This window comes from Hesperophylax consimilis, chromosome 18 (genome assembly GCF_061612785.1).
Source record: "Hesperophylax consimilis isolate HC1 chromosome 18, BYU_Hcon_1.0, whole genome shotgun sequence".
NCBI lineage: Eukaryota > Metazoa > Arthropoda > Insecta > Trichoptera > Limnephilidae > Hesperophylax > Hesperophylax consimilis.
The window spans coordinates 30,605,147-30,628,368 of NC_142853.1; the positions used below are offsets into that span (position 1 = coordinate 30,605,147).

Consider the following 23,222-nt stretch of genomic DNA (forward strand, 5'->3'; position numbering starts at 1 on the left):
GTAAAGAAATACAGCTAAATTGGTTTAACCGCTTCTGTGCCAAGAGCGAGTTAACTCGCATTCTTGGCCTGCTGTGCACAGCTACACTTCTACCTACTGGCATTTAAAAGGTTAAGGAGACTAAAATAATACTGGTACCTTCATATACAAATCATAATTTTTTTGGTTTGGTTTACCAGTGTTACATCGTTCTTCCAGTATTGCGGCAAGGATTTTGGTTGGTTTGGTCATCATTGGTAAGTAATTTGAATTAAGTCTAGGAATGAATAGCTACGTCCAGATGACGCCCGAGCAATCCACCGAGCCGCTCCCAACTACCAAATAAATATTTGAGCAGTCAAAAGATGAAATCAATTGTGACTATAGTAGTGTAATCGGGCCTTTCTATCAAAGGATTAGCCCTTTTGACGGCATCACTTAGTTTCCTAAAATATAATTCCACGGCGATATGGGGAGAACATTCCGAAAGGGGCAAAGTATTAGTTTCTTAACCCATAGGGGTCGACAAGAAACTTCAACAAATGAAGAGATATTTTTGTTAAAGCCTACCATGGACCTAAAAAGCCCTGGAAAGAGCATTAGTGCGGTTTTGTATGAATGGCCTTGAAGCCAAATCTAGGGTGAGGGGAAATTGCCTGGCAGCCATCTTGTATGACTAACTTTTGAACTGATTAGTATACAAAGTGGTGTATAATGAAGTATTATTATAATATTTTTATTTTGTTAATGCAGTTATAACGGCTTATGATTTTTTGGGGGTATTTGATAAGACAAGGAACGGGATAAGTCACTAAAAAATTTAATTAGGTGTTGGAATTTTTCACACATCTTCCCTTTCACCCCGCGGCTTCAAATTGTACTCGAATCGCTCCGTTCAGGGCTTTTTAGCTTCATGAAGCCAACACAATACATAAACAACGCCATACTTGGTGATATTTAAATTTTTGAAATTTATTATTTACAAATAAATATTTTTTAAATGGACGAAGGCCTCTGAAGTAGTCTAGGACAGGAATGCCTGGAGGCGCTTAATACAATAGGGCAAGGCAAGGGAAAGAAGATAATGAAAAAATGAGATTTAAAAAATAAATATTTTCTCAATATACTTACTACTTGACAGCAGCTAATCCTGCCCATGCTTTTTTCCATATCCATAAAATTCAATTACTTTCAGAGGTTTTTTTTGGATTTTGCATATTGGAAATATAAAAAAGCATCAAAGTTATAGAGTTGAGTACCTAAAAAGAAGTCTTCATGATTTTTGGAGATTTATTATAAGAAAAATTCCAATATTTAAAAAAATATATATTGATTTTGGTAGAGGTTTGTACTGTTTGTAGTTTATGGTAATTATTTTTTTGCACAATTGTCTATGGAACGTTTTGGCGTTTGTATATTTTGCTGTCAAGGAGTCTGTTATCGCCGAAACCGCAAAATAAAGAAAAATGGAAGCTGGCATAGGATTACAGAATTTGTTTAATTAAAATAATGGTGATTCAAGATGACTTCAACTCCGACAGCATTGGTTTGTCGTGAGGTATTCGATGAAAACAGCCAGCCGTCTGCAGAAGGTAATTTTCACACCCAAATATTACGTTTATTATTTGAATATTGCGTGCACTTCTGTCATTGATTTTTAACAATGAAACATTATAAATACAAGTGAGTTGTGAAAAAATTTGATTTCGGTAGTTTTCCACATTTCCATGATTTTTTTTCTTACCCATTCCATATTCAAAATATATATTTTCCATTATTACATGATTCGTCGTTCAAGTGCGCGCGATATTATTTCAAAGAGCTAAATTAAACGTTGTTTAGTGTTGTGATACAGGTTTCTAATATCGTAAAATCACTACGGACCCCTTCGTTGAATGTACAAACCTTATTTCATATTATTTGCGCAATTTTAATAATTTTCACTTATATTTATGCTGTTTACATTTTCAAAGCTTGTATTTGAATCAGTGTAGTTATCAATATTTTATCATACGGACTTATCCTAGCAGAAAGCGTAACTCACATTTTACACCTGTATACAGGTAAGTATTCACACATGAAAAAACACCATCAGAAATATTTTACTTCAATATTTATTACCAAAAGAATCTTTTATCATTCTTCTTGATAACATTAGTAAACAAGTCAAGCTTTACTCAAGCAATATTATTCGTGTTTCCCTTTAAAAAAATTTCATTCTGAAGTCTACTCACCATTGATAAATATTTAATAAGTATTGATTTATTCAACACGACCTCTTTTAATGTAATATTCATGTTCAATCATCATTATATCTCAACCGTATATTCTTCGATACCGCAGAAATAAAAGGCGTTAAAAATAATTGAATTGGAAATATATACATTTATTAGAATAATTGTGATGATTTTTCAATACGTATGTAAATAGTATACATGCCAAATGAAATTAACATTCAGTCAGTTCATGTTAAGTTTTGAACCGAAATATTAATTATCAGAAAGAATTTTCGACAGTGTTTTTGTATGATTTTATAATTCTCATGCTAGCAGATGTAGTTTGATGTTGTTAAATGTTTATCTTTCTTCATCTTGTTTGAGTTCTCTCCAATTATTTTAGGTTAGTGGGTCTAATTATATATTTGGTAATTATTTACCTACGACTACCGTTTGAGAAAATATTCCGTACATGTTAGGTTAGGTTGGATTAGGTAGAATTAAATCACAAACCAGTCTATACAAACCTAGCGTAGCCCACAAACTACTTGAAAACTGGGATATAACTCTAAAGGGGACGCGAGCAGGCGTTATTAAAGGGGCAATTTTTCGTAGTAGTAAAAACGGTAGTCGTAGGTAAATATTTACCATATATTTTATTTATTATCTCAAAGCTCGATGGAGATCAGTAGAAGTAAGGATATTTCAAAGTGACTTTTAAAACACTCCAAAAATTTTGTTGGAGTGGAGACTGCAGTAATTTAACTGAAGGACAAGGCTTCTTAAATTCTCCAAAGGTTGTGGGCCGGATGATGATGTGTGGAAGTTGGTGAAAAATGAACTGTGTGCAGGGCCGCCGAGAGGGCACGTTAGCCAAGTCCGAAACTTGGGGCCCGGGCCTAAGGGGGGCCCGGGACGGGGCCCGGATATTTTACTAAAAAATGCCAATGACACTAGGAACGGACGTGGGCCGGGCGCCCAGGCCCGCACGCTCCGTAGGCCCAACTGTCAGAGCGTGTTCACACACAGCACACAGCTATAATATGTGAGGGATAGCGTATTTCGGCATAACGTTCGCCGTACATTCCAAATTGGAATATATGGCGAGCGATATGCTGAATTACGTCATCCCACGCATGTGTGTGAACACGCTCTCAGAGCGTGCCACTCACAGCTCAAGCTACAAGCACGCCATGCCGGCCGGCCCGCTGTGGGAGGGGCGATGCAGCCGCCCGCCGCGCCCCCGCTCATACTCACCCCCGGGCCCTACCGACCCGAGCATCAACTGTTTTGCGTATTCGTTTTGTCCTTTTTGTTTAATCTTATTTCCTTGCTAGTCCTTGTGTAATGTCTGTGAATGTCCTTAATGTATACGATTTTATTTAAGAAGTATTTTGGTAACATGTTGTTTAATATTTTGTGAATAAATATCAACGTGTTCAAGGTCAGTATTTGTTTCACGGTTAACCAATTAAGTTCCTTTAACATTTTAATTATTTTTAAAAATCTATTTCTTTGGAGTTTTATTCTCATGACTCTGTTTTGGAGAATTTGAAAATTTTTCTGTTCTTTTTCATGTCAGAGGAAAAGGATACTTGATCAGTAGTTGAAGTGTGGAGCAATAATAGGCCACAAACATCATATTTTTTAATTTTTTTTCCGGTTAAGGCGATGCCATACGTAGTAATGAAAAATCATGTGTTTTTGGTTTGAAAATTTGGTCGCCTAGAAATGTTTCAGATGCTTTAATTAAATACTGCGAGTAGAATACATCTTGGCCTTTGAAATAATCGAGTATTTTTTAGATTAGTCTTTTTATAAGCCCAGAAAAAAAAATGTATAAGGCCTATGAAAACTGCTTTAAAGTTAAAAATCTCCTACTTACGAACCCATTTTCGGTTATGATTTTATTGTATAATGTGGCAAATTAAGTTATTTATAAAATGATCGAAAAAAAAAAAAATATTTATGCCTGAACATCCACAAAATAAAATAAAAGGCACTTTTTGGCCATGTTTTTTTCTTGCATAAATCAAAACAGGCGGATGGTGTTAAGCGGGAATTTAAACCTTATCGCCATCTACGTAAGGGTTGTTATTGATAGCGGCTCAATTTAAAATATTACACGACGTAGTGCATCGCCTTAAGGAAAATATTCTAAGACATTCTGTATTATTATTATTTTTTAATCGTATTTTTGAAACCCTGGGGATTTTTTGAAAATTTCAATCCGAAAAATCAGACCTTTTTTATAAACCGGAAAGACGGGACATAATTTTATAGGTGAGAAAAAACAATGATTACATAGCCGAAAATCATTTTAAAAAAAGAACGTTTTCCACACGAATGACACAGCAGAATAACGAGGCATACCAAAAATATTACATCTCATAAATATTTTTTTCCTTGATCCATCTTATTGATCATAAATCATTATAATGTACAATGTCTATATTAATAAATCCAATGTAATATACATACTTGTACTTGTAAATTATAATAATAATAAGAATATTATAAAATTTGATTTTGATAAAATCAGCACCATAACCATTATACCTCTAAAACACGTACCGACATCTAAATTGTACGGGGTTCTCTTCACATCTGTCAAAAATTCAAACCAAATGAAAAGTTCGCAGAGAACAAACATTAAATCTAGTGAACGAATTCAAAAATTCGCCTGAAATCAAAGTGATGCCATATAAAAAAATTAAATCAGTGTGGAATTTTACAAAATTAATAGGAACATTTTCAGTAGACGGGACATTTTCATGTAGTGACGACACGAGCCCAAATAATGGATTTATTTATTTAAAAATAAAAATAAATGTACATTTCTACAAAATTTTACTAACATTTTCGTAATCTTAGTAAAAAGATCTATCCACACGATTTTTTCTAAGTCGTTATGAAATCCATGCAAGTGGCCTATTGAATTGTAAATGGTGATGGCGATTTTTTTGGAAATTTTAGGCCGGATTCTTCCCAAAAAAGATATCTTTTTGCCAATTTTCTTTTGGGTATATTCGGCATGTCTATTGAAGTTTAGTTTGGAATCTAATATAACTCCTAAGTATTTGATTTCAGTAACATTTTCAATAATTTCACCATCAATTTTAATTTTGCTTTCCATGAATGTCTTTTTATTTCCAATCACCATACATTTTGTTTTTAATTTAAGCTTATTTATTTTTAGCCATCTTGATACATCATCTAGTTCATTATTTAAAATATTTATTAGTTCTTTATAGTTATCTCCAATTAAGTATATAAGTGTATCATCGGCAAATAGTCGTACTTTGCATTTTGAAAATATTTTCACCATGTCATTAATATAGACTTATAGAGTATGAACAATAGGGGTCCAAGGATCGATCACTGCGGTACTCCTAATTTATTTTCCATTGGTTTTGAAAATTGATTATTTATTTTTGTTACCTGTTTTCTGTCTTTCAAATATAATAATTTAATTTAGCCTCAAGATATCTTGATTAACGAAGAATATGTAAATACACACAAACAAGAAACACAAGTATTTTATTTTGAGTATTCACCATAACTTTTTAAACATTTCCATTGAATAATTAGGTATGCTAAATTCGAATGATTGGTATAATGGTATAAGAAAAGGTAATGAAGTAGTATTCCTAGCAGTAGCAGGTAAGCATGAACTTATTAATTGTTATCTTACCCCCCCCCCCCCGGTAAGTTGTGGGGAGGGGGCCCGGTATAGTCTACTAGACTTGGGGTCCAGATTAGCTGTCGGCGGCCCTGACTGTGTGCCAAGAAGTACATATACATACATAAGTAAGCAAACAAGATGTGCCTCCTCTAAGACTAGAGTTGCGAATGCAATTGTTTTTTAATAGTTGCTTTCAGGACGGTTTTTTCTAGTGGCACCAGTGTGTTGTAGGCCATTAAGGATGGGTTTGTTTCGCAGAATTGGAAGAATTTATCAAATTTCAATGTTCGTTTGCGGATTCTGTGAATTTCCTATTCAAGTTCTGTTATTATATCATTATAGGCTAGTTGCTTGACAGAACAGAAATTAATAACAGGACTTCAAAATTGACTTTGTAATTTGAAGAACTGTTCAAATACTCCGAAACAACCCGTCCTGTTTTATCTGAAGACAGAAGTGACCATAATGTGTTGTTTTTTTACGGATTTTCAGAAATCTTTGTTTATTATACTTTTTAGAAATCAGCGAGTATGCCCAGCAGATTGGCATCGACCCAACCACAGAAGGGTACCTGCTTCCTCTTGCCCGGGATGGGTTAATGCAAGCTCTGCCCCCACCGTGGAAGGCATAGTGAGTTCACCCACCCCCTATTTTAAATTATTATTACCCCCAGCTTAAATACGGCTGTAGTCTGCCTTAACAGGCCATGCAAGAGGTTGTTTCTGTTGATTAAATATTGCTACCATTCAATTTGACTATTCTTATTATTGCTCAATTTTATATTGTAAGGTATACAATATACTCGACCTATCATATTATGTAATACAGTGAAACCTCTATCTATTGGTTTTAAAGGGACCTATCGAAATAAACGATGAATGCGGGAAAACAATGAATGCGGGATTAAGAGGACAAAACACAAGGAGATACGATCCAGTAAAGATACCGTCCTCCCAATCTGCATAACCGTTGGTAGATTAAAATTATAAGAAGAAAATAAGTTTTAGATGTAAATAAATGTATTTATTTTAAAAAAATACAAAGCTAAACAGAACCAAGTTTATTGCATTGTAAATACATAATCTTTCATGGACATTTGTTTTTTTACTTTTTATTTCCGCAAGTCAACAGTATATTTTCAGCTTTGCAAATGATATTCTTTTCGGCATCAGTTATTGAGTGTGCGTAGTAGAAAGTTTTCAATCTTTCAAAGAGGGTGCATGCTTCTAAAAATGAAGGTACAGGCAGCGGCTCCTCTTCATCAATATCGACCTCTTTTGTTGTCTCCGTCAATCTTGCGTCACACAAGCTTTCGATAGTTTTTATCCCACAAGTTGGGATATTGTCGTCGAAAGTAACAAAATTGTTAAAATTTGTCAAATTTGGTACCAAGAGATAAGAATTTTCTCCAGTTCGCTAAACTTTGATTCTTTACTGGTTTTTCTAGTTTTCGAAGATTTTCCGCACTTTTGAATTTGCTCCTGAATTTCGTTTTTTTTCAAGAAAATAGAATTTATCGTGGATGCCGCGATTCCTAAACGCTTGGCTATATCGATGCGTTTTTCAGCGGGGTTTTTTTCAACCTCTTCGATAATTTTCAATATTTCTTGAAGAGTACGTACTTTTATCATCAAACGGCTCATTTCGAAAATATGTAGTTTAAAATCTCAAAAAGGATAACTGCAAACACTCCACTAAGTTCGGGTATCTAGCGACAACTGACGACAACTAGCGACTGATGGCGGCGACAAACTGTTATTCTTTCTCTTTCTCTCTCAAAAGTTTCGCGCATCGTAACGAGTGCCGTCTGGCGCCGTTTAAACATAGACAAAAAATATCAAATACGCGACGTAATTCCTACGATGAATGCGGGAAAATGGTGGGCATAGAAACTATCAATGCGATCTATTTTTGTATGAAATGAATTCGGACTAGAAGAAATAAATGATACATCCGGGAAAACGATTATTCGAGGAACGATAGATAGAGGTTTCACTGTATATACAATCATTATTATACTCCTTTAACCTTTCCGGGAGTAAGTTACGTAATGTTGGCCGTGCTCTGGGGAGTGAGTTTTTTTTTACATAAATAATTTTATTTATTTTTTATTAAATGTATACTTTATGATAATACGAACGACCCAAAAATTGTAAAAAAAATCGTACTTACCATTGTCAGCTTTTATCACAAAAAATCGGGTTCTATTTTTCAGGAGTCACAAACCATTGGCACATGAACAAAATAGTAAAAAAATATATACAACACAATTATTTTCACTTAGCACTAATATAGAAACGAAAATGGATAAAACTGTTAACCAATTAATTGTTAATTTGTGCAGTGTTGGAGTGAAGTTCGTATCATCCCATATCCTGGCTTCCTCCCGTCTCCGTTTAGCACTAGGTTGCGACTCTACTACAACCGTTTCCTCATCATCAGTAGAGGAATCATCGGATAATAATGATAGATCGTCAATAGTTTCAATATTTTCCTCTTCATCATCACTGTTCATTAAAATGTTGGCGGATTTCATCATCTGCTAAATCCATTTTGTGGAGGTTTTTGATGTTTTAGTACACTTTCAATCACAAAAATTACTGTCAGAGTAAAATCACCAAAAATGTCGTAATATCCGCTAACAAACACAAAACACAAATAATAATGATAAAAAACTTTTAAACATATGAATCACATTGCTCAAGATATCACAAAACCACGAAAAAGTTATTTTTATATGGTTTTACGATGGTTGGACCACAAGAAAAATTAAAAGTTTAAAGACTATGGAATTTACAGGTTGACACACTGCTATTTACTTTGCTACAATCTAAAAATCACATTAAAAACATAAAATAGGTCAAATATGAGCTCTAAAGTACAGATATTCCAACAAAATATTAGAAATCCGCGAGAAAAACGTAAAAACACGTGCGCGCCGAAATCAATGGTTGAATATGTCTGTTTATGTCCGAACTTGCTCGTGTGACGTCACGCAAAATAAATAACGGCCGATATCTCTGTCGATAATGATGTAAAAAAATTGAAAATGGTGTAAAGTTACAGGAATATGCCCATAGATGGCAATACAATGCAAATTTACAGAATTGAGGCGCGAAATTTAACTATGCAACGCCTGTCGCCCATAGACGTCCATACTCCTTTGGCGAAAGTTTGTACTGTCGTTCATTCGCGTCCATACTCCCGGAAAGGTTAATATTGTGTACATGTAAAACCTTCATGGCGTGACTAAATAAAAATAAAATATTTAAGTAGTTGTCATGTTTGTCTTATGAAGTGTTTTTAAATTCTTTTTCTAGCTCAAAGATTTTTATTTTCATTTGCTTGAAAGGAAACGCATGCGACATTTTGTCCATACAAACTTATTCCCCTATTTCCTCTTTAGGTTTTGACAAATTAGTGCAAATATTTATAGTATAGATGTGTGTCTCTACTTTTTCTTATTTACTTGTTACTACGGACATCATCAATGTTCATCCTCTTCCTTCTCATGTGTCTTGTTTGAAAACGCAAAAGACAGAAGATACTAGAACAATGTTGTCATTAATCCTACCACAAATACTAATCCTTTTTTCCTACTGTTAAATCAGATTTTGTACTACCGTAGTATTTCACTCTGAAATTATTCAAAATTTTCAAAAATTTTATAAAATATTTAGTGAGGTGCGATGCAGCTGCAAATCGCATTCTTCTTTCAATATTTGTCTTGAATAATTGTATATTTTAAGAAGCCATCTTTCAATTCTCAAGCCTTATATAGCATTCACTATGTTTTATGCATTCAGCTATGATGACAAATTGAAGACCCACTACTTTTACAACAGCGAAACTAATGTCACCCAGTGGGACCACCCATTGGATCAAGTATACAAGAACCTCGTCATTAAAGCCAAACATTCGTCTGAACGCGGAGACTCCATCCTCGATGATACTTGCATCTCCATACAGGTCTGTGCATCCTCCAAACCTGTTAACAGAAACATAATAGAATACATTTGTAAAATTATCATATGTTAAATTAATGTTGCGATTTGTTTTAAAGGATTTGGTAACATTCGAAGAAGACGCAAAGCAAATAACCTCGGATAGATGTGAAACCAAAGACATGGAAGCGCAAGACTCGTCAATTGAAAGCAGCTTGGAAGAGGAAGATGGAACAGACAGAAAACCAAAGTCATCTGCCGATATCTTCAGGGGGGCCACGAGAAAACCTGGTGTACTGGCACCCATCGGCCGAAAACCTCTACCGCCTGTGATGGGCATGGGTGATAGAAAACTAGGAGACATCGCGGGGCTTACCAAGAAACCAGGGGAGTCTAACACCTTCCCGAGAACAGCCCAAACCAGCATGGCTAAATTCAAAGTCGGCATGCTCCAGCAGAAAGACTTTAACGACGCCAGTTTTGACAATTCCGACAGCGATACTCATGATAGCTATAGCAAGAAAGGATCCGATGCTAAGAGAATGAATGTTCCACTCGCTCCATCGAATGTGATTAAAAAACACACTCCGGAAATAATTGATCTTAGCTTCAATCCGAGCGGTCGCCATGACTCGACGTCCCGAGATGGTTCTTCTCTATACGACGCACCAAAGAGAGGGTTGACATTATCTGGTTCGTATTTCACATTTCTAAAGATTCATGTTTTTTTTATTTATCCATCAATCTACAGAAGCACAAGAAATTCACTCTCACTTATTATTAACTGACTAATCCTTGCTTTTTTAGGCGGTGGATCCATTTTCCTCAAGTCCAACAAGAATTCCCAGCAGAATGACAATGATGGCATGTCGTTTGGCAGTTTTGGCAAGACTTCCAGCTCGAATACGGGAGACAATCCTAAAGGTATTTTGCGGGAGCGGAGCTTTGGAGAGTCGGCGTTTAGGATTCCATCTCTGGACAAGAGTGAGGGCAGCAGAGGCAACGATCACACAGTATCGGAGGAGGATAGGAAAAGTGTTAGGTGAGTCAGTAGTGTTAGTATTAGGAAAAATAAAACTGCAAATTCAGATTATGTCTTATAATATCATCATTATAATTTAACCAGTAGAATGTGAACGTTAAGTTTAGATTTTTATGCTTTTTTCCAAGTTCAAAAAAAATTATTTTACTAAAAGAAAGACAAACATTCCTGGGTTACTTAATAACCTGACGATATTTTAAAAAACTCCCACTACTATCATTATAAACAGAAAATATTGCTTGTGCAATATGGAGGACTTAGCTAACAGAGGAGTTGTACCCAGTACATTTGTCAACTCAGCTACTAACTTGGGAATCGAAAAGCTTCAGTCCCCCTTTTTTTTTTACCAATGACAGTCCCAGAGCATCCCAATGTTCACCATTGTACCACGGCAGTTGTCATTGGCTAGAAATAATCATCAGGAGCGTGAACAGGGAATAAATTTTCAAATCCTAGAAAACCACAGCTCAAAATACTTAATACTTAAAGTACCAATACTAACACCCACTTCAACCATATTTAAACAATTCCCAGTGTTGAAGATTCAAAAACTATATTCAAAACAAATACTTACTTTCCTTTACAAGAACCTAAACACATTTAAAACTTCACAAACTTCTCGCAATACCAGAACAAGACATGCACACCAACTACTAATACCAAAAATCAACACATCCTTTGGACAAAAACACTACAGATTCCAGGCTATAAAACTATTCAATTCACTTCCAACACAATATAAAACATCTAATCTTACAGAATACAAAAAACACATATGGAACTGGCTACAATCCTGTTAATATTTAATTTTTTATATTTCACTTTTTTGGAATAACTATGGAAAAACTACTGTCATAACTATGGAAAAATCAATTTTATATTTTAATTTTTAATGTTTCTCTGTGTAACCAACTCCACTGTATTATTTTAGAATTATATAACTTTACAATTGAAAAAGTCCTCCACAACACAGGTGAACTCCTAGCGTGGAGGACAATATACTATACCATTGTTTAACAAATATATTAAAGAATAAATAAAAAAAATAAAAAAATAAAAAAAATAAAAATAAAAAATAAAAAAAATTAATAAGCACATTGTCTGAATACAATGTTTTAAAACAATTAACAGTAATAAAAGAGAGCCAAGCTTTAAGCAGTTGATTGATTATTATTTTGACACTTATTTCAACAGATTCAATCTGGATCAGAAAGAAGCAGACTTCCAATACGACTACTCTCCCAGCCCTAGTTCCAACAGTTCATCAGATATCCTTCAGGGAAGGCAGGGGTCTGTGATAGCAGTCAACAAGGTGGAGGTAGCCAAAGCAGAGCCACCCAGCGCTAGTAATGTTGCATTGGCCAGGAGGAACTCTGACACGTCCGGCCTGAACTCTGAAACTCCCACTTTTTTGAAGTCTCGGAAACTGAGACCTTTGAAGAGTGAGGATAATATTAAAGTGAAGCCCAGTGTTCCTACTTCTGGTAAACGTTAATTTATTATGTGATACGATGTTGGGGTTCCATGATAACACAATGATAATTCAACACACCTTTAAAAAGCGATATTAAGTCATTAAAAACGTTGAAAAAAACTAACCTGTAAACCTTTATATTAAAAAACTAGGATATTTCGAAAGATTACGGTTCATCTAGTAATGACTGTTTTTGTCAAATTAAGTCATTTAACTATGTTGTATTTCATTGTCACCAACATAGTTTTTTTCGTTTCACACGACATGTTTTCTACGACACTCACCGTTTTCTTCTTGTTCTAGTGCCATCTAAACCTAACCTATTTAACCTACTTTTTGTTTCACCACTTTTCATGATTTTATTTTATTTTCATTTATATATTATCATTTTGACAAGTTATCCTGTCACCGTTATTTTTATATTAATAACATTTATTATTCTGTTAACACACAATTTCTAGTATCAGTGAAAGATTTAAAATTGTTTTCATCCTAATTTATTATATAATTATCATATAATAAAAGTTATCAATATAATTTTTCACAGTAGTCCAAGACCAGAGTTTCACAGAAGAAAATAAATTGGATTCGTCCGTCACCAACTCTCCAGCTAGAAAACTGATCAAACCGCTTCCCGGGGATTTCATAAAACCAAGTCTATTTCAGAAACCATTTGAGAAGCTCAGTGATATTTTGAAACCAACCTCGCCCGACACTGACAGTGATTCTGAAGTTCTTGTTAACAGGTAAAAATAATTGTAATATGTACATATTGTAACCAGTGTTTGATAGTTATCGATGCAATTATTGAAAACTCTTGAGAAGTTCGAGCCCTCTTGGAAAATATATCAGGGCCTCAGCATAAATTAGGAAGCACTACATATAAAGATCTAGAGACACACACACACAAAACACAAAAATTAACTACTAAATATAATACGAAAATAAAGCTTTTAGAGAGCTGTGGCAATTAGATTGTGTGAGCCCGGTATCTTTCACCTGTATCCGTCAATGCTGAAGGCTGGACTTTGGCGGGCTTCCATGATGAGGATATTCCCAGAGCAGTTTATCCTTTCCCTCATTCCTGCTACCCCGGATCTTATAAGGGCTATAAAACAGGGAACTCACCCCTCTGTGAACATACTGGAAGTGCTGCAGATCTGAGGAGGCCAAACATTATGCGGGAGGCATTATTGTATTGAACATAAAGTTTTTCACGCTACTTTTTGTAGTTTGCCCAAAGTTTGCATGTATACAAGGTTGCACAGAAGGCAAGAAAAAGCGTCCTTTTCACAGCAGTACTGCAGAGGCGAAATCTTCTACTGAGTATCTTCACTTTTACGCTGAGAGCTCTTCTATGCTTATCATTGTCATTATCATCCAACAGATCACTATTATGTATTATGTGTTTTAGGTATTTAGTTTCTTCAGTCACCTGTTGTAGTACAACCGCCAATATTATGCCTTTTCATATTTCAGACCGAAACCTCCTGTCATCAAAAACAAACTGTCCATCAATTTAATGGAGAGCGTAGATTCAGAAGCCTCCATGGAATCCCCTGATAAAGAGAGCGTCAATATAGAAACCACTTCTTCTTATGACTATCCTAAAGTCGTTGAAAAACCTAACAATTTGAGTCTAAGTCTCCTGGCTGAGAAGAAAAAAGCCACAGACATGGAAACAAACAAGATCGGTGCAAGGGAATCTTTCCGAAGAAGTTCTTTTAGTAGGATGTCTGCTTTCGGGGATTTCAATTGTGAGAAGTCTGAAGAAACTAAGAAGTTGGAGTCGGAGTTAGCTGTGAAACGCGATAGAGAGGTTGTGGAAGCAAAGATTAAAATGGAAGCAGAACTTAAGAAAACTCGCGCAGAATTGGAGGAACAACACAGAAGGGAAATTTTCATTCTAAAGGAACAGTTGCACAGAGAGCATGCTAACAATAAAGCTAAATTAGAAAAGGTAAAATAGTTAACTCATTACATAATACATATATATTATAATTCTAGTGCAGACCCGTGAAAAATCTGGATATTTATAATTGTAGGATTTGTGAAGCTGAGAGTATTTATATAAAATATTTTTTCTTCAGGATCATTCATTGCCTTTCAAAAGAAGAAATTTTATCTATCTAATGTTAGTAAACTTGAAAAATTATTATATCTCTCCAATAAAATTAGAAAAATACAAGACACGTTATATTCATACTAATTAAAACTAACAAAAAATGTAGCTCTGCTTATGAAAAGGACAGCCATTTAAACAATATATACTGACCTGTTAGTTGCCGAGCTGGTATCACATTTGGGTCCAGTCCAGGCTTTGCGTCTTCAATTCCTCGGCTGGCTAAGTCCTCCATCACAACAAAAGCAACATTTTCTGCTTACTGTGGTGGTAGTAGGCGAATTTCAAATATTGTCAGGTTGTTTTTTTTTTTTTTTTTTTTTTTTTATAGTCGGAGGCGGTTTACTTACGTTCCCCGCGAGCACTTAGGCCATAGGCCCATTGTACTATCTCCCATTTTACCTCATTCCCTTGCCAGTAACCCGGTCCCTTTTATGAAGTTCACCAGGGCTGTCATTGGATATGTGGCGATGTCTTCTGGTTCCACACTGTGTCTTCCCAGGTATCTGAGCCTTATTCCCAGCAGAGCGGGGCATTGGCACCATAGGTGAATTGGAGTCTCTTCCTCCTCTTCACATTTCCTACAGATGTTGGTGTTTTCCACTCCCAACAGTTGCATGTGTCTCCTGAGATGGCAGTGTCCCGTTAATAGTCCTACCAGTTCCCTCAGTGAGTTTCTGTCCATATCGAGTAGTTGCCTGGTTCGGTTAGGGTCCGGTCCGTTTATGAGTACTTTAGATTGCCTCATTCCGGGTGCCTTCTTCCATTCCTTCCAGTGTTGGGATTTGACCCACCTCTTGATATGTAGTTTGGTGTGGCAAGCTGCTACTCCTACGGCCGGCTCAGATCCCACAAGTGGTGCTTTCGCCCCTTTCCTTGCTAGTTCATCAGCCCGCTCGTTGCCCTCAATACCTTTATGTCCTGGTACCCAGAGCAGGGTTACTTTATTGATGGTCGCCAGTTCTATTAGGATAGTCCTGCATTCCATCACCAGTCTGGAGTCGCATCGGTTACTTTCCAGTGCCATTAAGGCCGCCTGGCTATCAGAACATATGTTTATGTTCTTATTTCTGTACCCGATACTCATATTCTCCTGTGCGCAGACTAAGATGGCTTTCATCTCAGCTTGAAACACAGTGCAGTGCATTCCTAGAGGTATACTGAGTTCCCTCTTAGATCCCTGTAGACAGACCCCGGCCCCTGTTCCTTCCTCCATCTTGGACCCGTCTGTGAACCAGATTAGTTCCTGTTTGGAGTTTGGACCTGGGACCGTGTCCCATTCCTCCCTTGTGGGGTACGTCACTTTAAACAGCTGTCCGAAGAAGTATTCGGCTTGTTTGCCGTCCTGCTTCATCCCAGCCGTCGGACTAATTGCCCTCAGTCTTATTCCTATCTCCGTGTGACTGTTTCTGGGCAACTCTCCTCTCCATTGGCCATTGCAATGTAACCTGTAGGCTGCCGCCATCGCCGCCCCCTCTATTTCTATGTTTAGTGGGGGTAGGTTCAGCAGCACTCCCATGGCTAGTATTGGAGTGGTTCTCATGGCTCCTGTGATGCTTCTGCATGCAAGTCCCTGTATGTGATTGAGTGTGACCATCACTGTTTTCAGTGTTGTTCTCCTCCACCAGACCAGGGCTGCGTGCATGATCCTTGGTTTTACAACGGCTGTGTAAAGCCATTGCATCATTTTAGGTTTGAGACCCCACGTTCTGCCGCAGATTCGCCTAGTTGCCCACATCAGAGCACAGGCCTTTCTGCCTACAGTTTCCACCTGGTTTTTCCAGCTCAGTTTGGCATCTATGATGACTCCGAGGTACTTAACCGTGTCAGAGGGTTCTAATTCCTTTCCATAGAAGGTTGGATTGCTCCATCCTTCTAGTTTCCTTTTACGCGTAAAGATTACTAGTTCTGTCTTGTCTGGGTTGACTGACAGTCCTGTTTCTTCACACCATTCTTCCACTGTTGCCAGTGTTGACTGTATAAGGCCTCGGGTTGTGTCTGCATCCCAACACCTTATTATGGTTGCAATGTCATCCGCATACCCTTGCGTATATAGGCCCCTGTTGTTGAGTTTCCGGATGAGGTTGTCCACCACCAGGCTCCACAGCAAGGGTGATAAGACCCCTCCCTGTGGACACCCTCGTGTCACCAGCACTTTGATGCTTACCTCACCCCTTGTCACCGTAAGTATCCGGCCTGAGAGCATGTTCCTCAGGTTGTTAGTAACCTGCAAATGTTTATCTTTCTTTAACTCTTTGCACTCGGCCGTATCAACTGTTGTTACGGCAAAAAGTCTATACTCACATGCGGCTGCATCAACAGTTGATACCGAAACTTTGACGGCCGATATTCCAGCGCTCTTTCGTCATAAATGTATTTCTTGCTCACTTGGACATTCGTAGAACTATCACAATGCTGACATCTACAAGAATTTCTCAAAAATAAAATTGTATTTCATAAAAAAAGATCGATAATCAAGTGCGCCTCTTCGCGCCTTTTAGTCCTTTAGTTTACATTTTTGTCAACGGATGGCGTTAGTACTAGTATGTCATTCACAACTATTCATAACTAAAAATGATAAGTGATCATGGTGTCCCACTTGCGTCTATCAATGCAGTGGCCTAAGTACACACACGCCGAGTGAATGGCGGGACCACATTCAAAAGATACGGTACGTCTTTGTATGAAATTTTATGTTTTTGTTTTTATAAACATCTAAGAGTGTTGACACACGAGGATTTTTGTGGAGAATAATCTGTTCTGTCTATATAGTCCAATAAATCATGCCAGAATGCTATAATTTGAAATTTAATTGGGTGCATAGGTATTTGAAAATATGTACCGCGTACGGGTATAGATAAAACGGAGCAAATTAACGCGTTCAAAAGGTTAATGAAAATATAAATGGATGTCATTAAAGTATGTCTACTGGACCTAGTTCAGTGAATCCCCGCGTGTGTTGTCTCAGTAACGTATCTTCACTCTATTGATTCATCTAAGCATTTGAACAAAACAAATACGTATTTTAAATAAAGAATGATAAATTCATAAAATAATTTTGGCACCTAGGTACTTTATGGCTTGTCTGAAATAAGTAGTTCCAATTTTAAAATTATATGCCCATATGTTTTATGGCGGATAATTTTGAAAATTAAAAGTTGATTGAACTTGAATAATATTACATGGGAATATTTCACGTTACTATTTTATTTTCTTACCCAACCGAAATTAGTATGTTTATTTATGTCCTTATTAACCCATTGGCCTCCGAATTGTTTTGTACCGAAGTTTTAAATCTGCAGTGGTGTACTAAATCTTACATAACTTTTAAACTAAACATGCAAACGAAACAATTTTTTTAAATTTACTCGTTCATTGAATTAAGGTATGCAAAAAATATATGCAGTTTTTTAAAAAATAATAATAATATGATTAAACGAGGATATAAAAATATTTTTTTTATAAAACCCATTTTTTTTTCTTTTTTTTTTATAATTGGATTAAGAAAAGTTTTACATTAATCATACTTATGACCATAATATATTTTATTTCAATTTGGGCTGATGTTAGCCGCCCACCACGCATTTTACGAACAAGCTTGTCAATTCCCGAACCACATGCTATTTAAAAAAAAATTCAATGACGCTGAAATATAACAAAATTTCAATCGTAAATATCAGGAAAAAACTGTACCAACGGAGTCCTGCCAATTACTACGAAATGAATGCTTAATTATTTACAGAGCGATTGGCATTTATAATTTTAAACACAGATGTCAATTATGTATCCCTTTTTCGTTTTTAAGCCGACGACACCAGACCCGCCAGGATGGCGTCGTTTGAGGCCAATGGGTTAATTCAGTAAAAAACCCAGTTGAAATTGTTTCATGAAATTCAGTGACCCCATAACAGTGAATATTTTTTTAGGCAATAAAAGAAACAAAGGAAAACCAGGATAAGATAGTGGAAAAAGCTTTAAATGATTTGCTGGCAGACTTTGATAAACTAAAGGACAGATCCATCGAAGAGGAAAAGTCCAAACTGTCAATTGATTTGTCCTCACAAATAGACAAGTTGAGGGAAGAGCATAGTAATAGTATTGAAAGACTGAAAGATGAAAATAAAACTAATTTACAAAAAGTAACTAATAATATGGAGCACGGTGAGTTACAATTTTTATAATATTTTTTTTCTTCTGGTTGGTAAAGTATTAAGTTGGCAAAAAAAAAAAACTATATGTTAAAGTAATCAACCATTTTTGGTTATTATTCCAAATTATCCATTGGAGCGATTTTTGGCATATTGTGCCATGTTTGTAAAAACATTTTGAGCGATCGCTTGTCATAATGTGTCAAATTTATAGAACCTAAAAATATGGGATGGACGGTGTAATCTAAGTGGATTCCTTGGCTTTGAACTACAGTAACAGTTTCTTCTGTTTCCATATTAATATTATGAGGAATGGAACTAATTAAATAATATGGTAAATGTATATATATATGACACCAATCGCTCGAGTGGTTGTAAGGTTAAATCCATTTAAAATACTTTATTTAACAAATCGCAAGTATGTCCCATTGTTGAATTTGGCAGCCACCTCTAGTCTGGAGCCCCAATATACCTGAAAAATCCCTTGATTCAGTGCAGAAACGGGCGGTCCGATTGATAGATTCCCCTCTATTAACAAACAGATTGCAATCCTTAGAGCACAGGCATCCGGTATGCTGTCCTTGTTCTAAGATGCTCCGGGGAACTAGCATCATTGATCCCTTCGGCACCAGTGCATAGTCGGGAAACACGCCAAACTTGCACCCAACATATGTACACCTGCTCAGCTGTGGAACGATTTGCCTGCCTCTTGCTTTCCTCCATTTAATTTTTTGGTTCACTCATTCCTCTCCTCAAAAAACCCTCCACACAGCATCCACAAAGATGAAATAGGCTCTGAGGGAAATTATTTTCCTCAGAGCCTTCTGTGTAGAGATGATGTTAAAAATAAATATATAAAACACCTATCGGTTTGGGTTTGGCCTAAATCTTCCTCAGGGCTGTATATATACAAAAATTATTAAAGAATTACAGAAAATTAGGAAACATAGAAGAGGGAGACGGATTACAATTATGTCTAACCTAAAATGATTGCTTCCTGTGAAAGTTTAAATCCATTTATTTGTATATTTGCAGAAAATAATAAAGCCATTAATGAACTTGGCCAACAATACGCTGACAATCTGGAGGCAGAGAAACTAAGACTGATGGCTGAGAACAAATCGGCATTAGATAAGATGAAAAATGAGCATGAATCCTTGTGCGATGAACTGAAAAAAGATTACAGAAGTGAGGTAGGGCCAATTCATGATTTTAATAATTATTTAAATTTAAAACAATTAGAGCAAATCCTAAATACCTTGACGTAATCCAAATGAACGAATGAGTACTTAAAAACGAGATTGTAAAAACCAACCAACCAACAACCTGTTATTTTTAATGATTAACTAATGGTTTTTTATGCATAATTTGTTATCCGTTGTGCCATGCATAAAAAACCTTGTCCTATAAACATTAGTTTATCATTAAAAAATAATAATATTCGATAAGTCAAAATATTTCACCAAATGTAGATATAATATGTCTCGACGCCATCTAGTGGGAGATTCAGCACTAACAAAGCCTTTCCTACAAAAATAAAGTTGGTTGTTTACATGTGAAAATATATAATAAACAATAATTGCTTTTTTTGTGATTTGTTTTTGGGGTGTTATGCCGTGTTGCGCAACACGGCATAACACCCCAAAAACAAATCACAAAAATACTTTTGGCCGTGAAAATCTTAAATCATATTTAACAATAATTGCTGTTTGAAATACTGAATACATATATAGTACATATTGATTTATTTGGCGGGTTGGGAATAAGTAGACATACCTTATTTTTACTCAGGAGATATTTTCAATTTGTATGGATATTTCAGGCGAGTAATTATTGCTTATAATAATTTGTCAACCAACAACCTGCTTCCATGATAGTCCGAATCATAAATGAACCACTCACTAGATCAAGGCTGCCCAACCTTTTTAACAGTTGGGCCAAATTGACGATTTTGAATCACTGGCGGGCCACTGAATACCTGACGGTTCCTATTTCCAAGGGGGGGGGGGTTGTTAGAGAATTTCTATAAAACAAAATTCCCCACAAAATGAGTGCTCCCCGCAAAATATTTGAAATCCATGGGGGGGGGGTTGTTACGGAACTTCGCTGAGAAAAAAAATTCCGCGCACCCAAAACCATCATATGTGATTCCCCACAACAATTTTCGAATTCCATGCGTGGGGGGGGGGGGGGGTGTGGCTACAAGATTCCATTTCGGACGCGAAAAATATTATATCAAAAGGTGTATTTTTGTTTAAAAAGTAAGTTCAACAGGTTGGATTTTTTCGTCGCTGATTTTCGTTCTGAGTAGCCTAAATAGCGATAAATCGCCTTCGTTGGCAACACTGGTGACCGCGCGCAAACTGCAATGTTTGTTTTACCGCGGGCCCGCGGCACTTTTTCAAATTGGCGGGTTTTTTTGAAAATGGTTCAGGGGGGCCACTTATAATTCGTTCGTTCCACTTATAATTCGGGCCACAATGTGGCCCGCGGGCCTGGGGTTGGGCAGCCTTGCACTAGATCAATATCTTCGGGTTTTTTGTACTGAGCCCATGGGTCCTAAATTTAACCATAGATAAAAGCCCATGATAAGACTGCTCCTGCAAAATATACGTCACCACACGTCATACTCACCATCGACTAGGATAGAGGAAACTATAAAAAAGGCATAACCATAGACAATATAATTCTCATTCGGAGCCTACCCCATTCACTAGCCTAAAATCTTGTTCTGAGATGAACAATCAACCTGTCGTAAAAATAAACTAAAATGACTTAAAATCCTTTATATAAAGGAAGAACATTTATAAGATTATCAAATATGAAATGTTCTTTTTACGACAGTATCGAATTTTGATATTTCTCTGCTTTTAACAGAAAAATGAAAAACACAGAAGATTTTTGTATTTCTTTTTAATACGAGTTACATTTATACGTATATATTTTACATGATATTATATGTAAGGTCATGTATTCCTCATCAGAAAAGAGAATTTCTTTGGCCTGATAGAAGGGAGACAGGATTCTTACTTTGGTTGTTTCGCATAAAATATAAATTTTAATTCAAGTTTTTTTTGAGAAATGATTCATATACATTGTATATTAATATAGATATTACAGAAACAAGAAATACAATAATATACAAGCATGAAACACATTTAGAAGTTGTACCAAGATATGTACCTTCACAATCTTCTGAGACCCTTTTGGCAGCAACGGGCACACCGCTGGGTTTGGGGAAGAAATTACGCCCTGAAATAAAAATATTTATCAAATTAGCAAAACAAAACATAGAACACTATTTCCTTCCACTTAATATGAAACAGATATGTACCTTCACAATCTTCTGAGACCCTTTTGGCAGCAACGGGCACACCACTGGGTTTGGGGAAGAAATTACGCTCTTAAATAAAAACGTCGGTTAAATAATAATATGAATAAAATTAATAAGGTAAGTCGATGTAATATAGAAGACATTTGTACCTTGTAAAATGTAATCATGATCTTGGAGTGCATCACTATACGCACTATAGAATGCTGGCACAATAATCTCGTCACAGGTACGGTCTAAAAACAAAAATAGATTCAATTCTGAGGTTAAATTAAGATAAGTTATACAATACATTAGGAACAAACAAAGAGAGATTCGTACCTGGAAGATTAAGTGTTGGCAATGCGCGCTTTCTTAACGCACCATTCGATCTTTTGCAATCAATTGCAAAATGCGATGCACACACTCTTGCGTACGTCGTCAATATCGGATTCTGAATAAATTCTAATCTATTAATCCTTATTGACCATTCGCGAAACAGAATCTGGCACTCCTTAAAACTCGGAAACCTATGTCGAATTGATGTAGTGTCCGTACATCCTTTCACATCGCACTTAACAGTTTTCATGTTTTGACAACGGCGTATAAACATGCATGAACTGCGCACTGGTTTGTGCAAAATATACGTCACATAGCCATAGAGATTTCCGTGTCTTTTTTTCTGACCCACTTTTTTCTCGGAGTTATACCCCCCTGGTCCGAATCATTTTTCTTGGACTAAAACAAAAGCTCTCGAACTTGCTTAATTTTCTTGCAATTATATGTTCCATTATTTAAATTATTTCCAATTGGTGATTATGGTTAGGGAAAGTTAGGAACTGGATAAATGACATTCCGGTAGGAACCAATCATATTTTCACTCAAGATCAAACTAACTATGAATACTAATTCTCTTTTATATGATAGGCGAGCTTCTTCAGGAATTATAGCATGCTCTGTAATCAATTTTTTTTATATTTAAAATCATAGTTCATAATAACATTATGTATATAAAGTAGAAATATCACTCGGCCACAAAAAACTTGCTTAGAGGTCTTAGAAGTATTGAGTCCAGTTCCAGAATTCCATGCAGTGCCAGCCAGCCTTTCATCTGTATGATAAACAATACTACAATAACACTAAGATTATAAACATTATAGGTGTGTGTGAATGGCGACAAATGGCAGAGAAAGGATGAAAGTAAACTGAATACTGTAGAAATGAGATCCGGGAAGAATGCGACGCTGTTTTAAGGCAATGCACTATGTAGTAATGCAAAATCATGTGTTTTTGGTTTGAACA

At 36.1% G+C, this 23,222-nt stretch overlaps 1 protein-coding gene across 1 annotated transcript in view; it reads left to right on the plus strand.

The window, feature by feature from the left end:
- The first annotated feature begins 1,412 nt into the window (after positions 1-1,412).
- Positions 1,413-23,222, plus strand: part of Cep164 (centrosomal protein 164) — a 39,057-nt gene continuing 17,247 nt past the window's right edge. The window contains exons 1-10 of the mRNA XM_089642796.1: positions 1,413-1,571; positions 6,399-6,510; positions 9,687-9,849; positions 9,944-10,517; positions 10,632-10,866; positions 12,061-12,350; positions 12,888-13,086; positions 13,820-14,300; positions 18,389-18,623; positions 19,646-19,803. Of these exons, the coding sequence (XP_089498922.1) occupies positions 1,502-1,571; positions 6,399-6,510; positions 9,687-9,849; positions 9,944-10,517; positions 10,632-10,866; positions 12,061-12,350; positions 12,888-13,086; positions 13,820-14,300; positions 18,389-18,623; positions 19,646-19,803 (2,517 nt within the window). The 5' untranslated portion in view covers positions 1,413-1,501. The remainder of the gene's footprint in view (positions 1,572-6,398; positions 6,511-9,686; positions 9,850-9,943; positions 10,518-10,631; positions 10,867-12,060; positions 12,351-12,887; positions 13,087-13,819; positions 14,301-18,388; positions 18,624-19,645; positions 19,804-23,222) is intronic.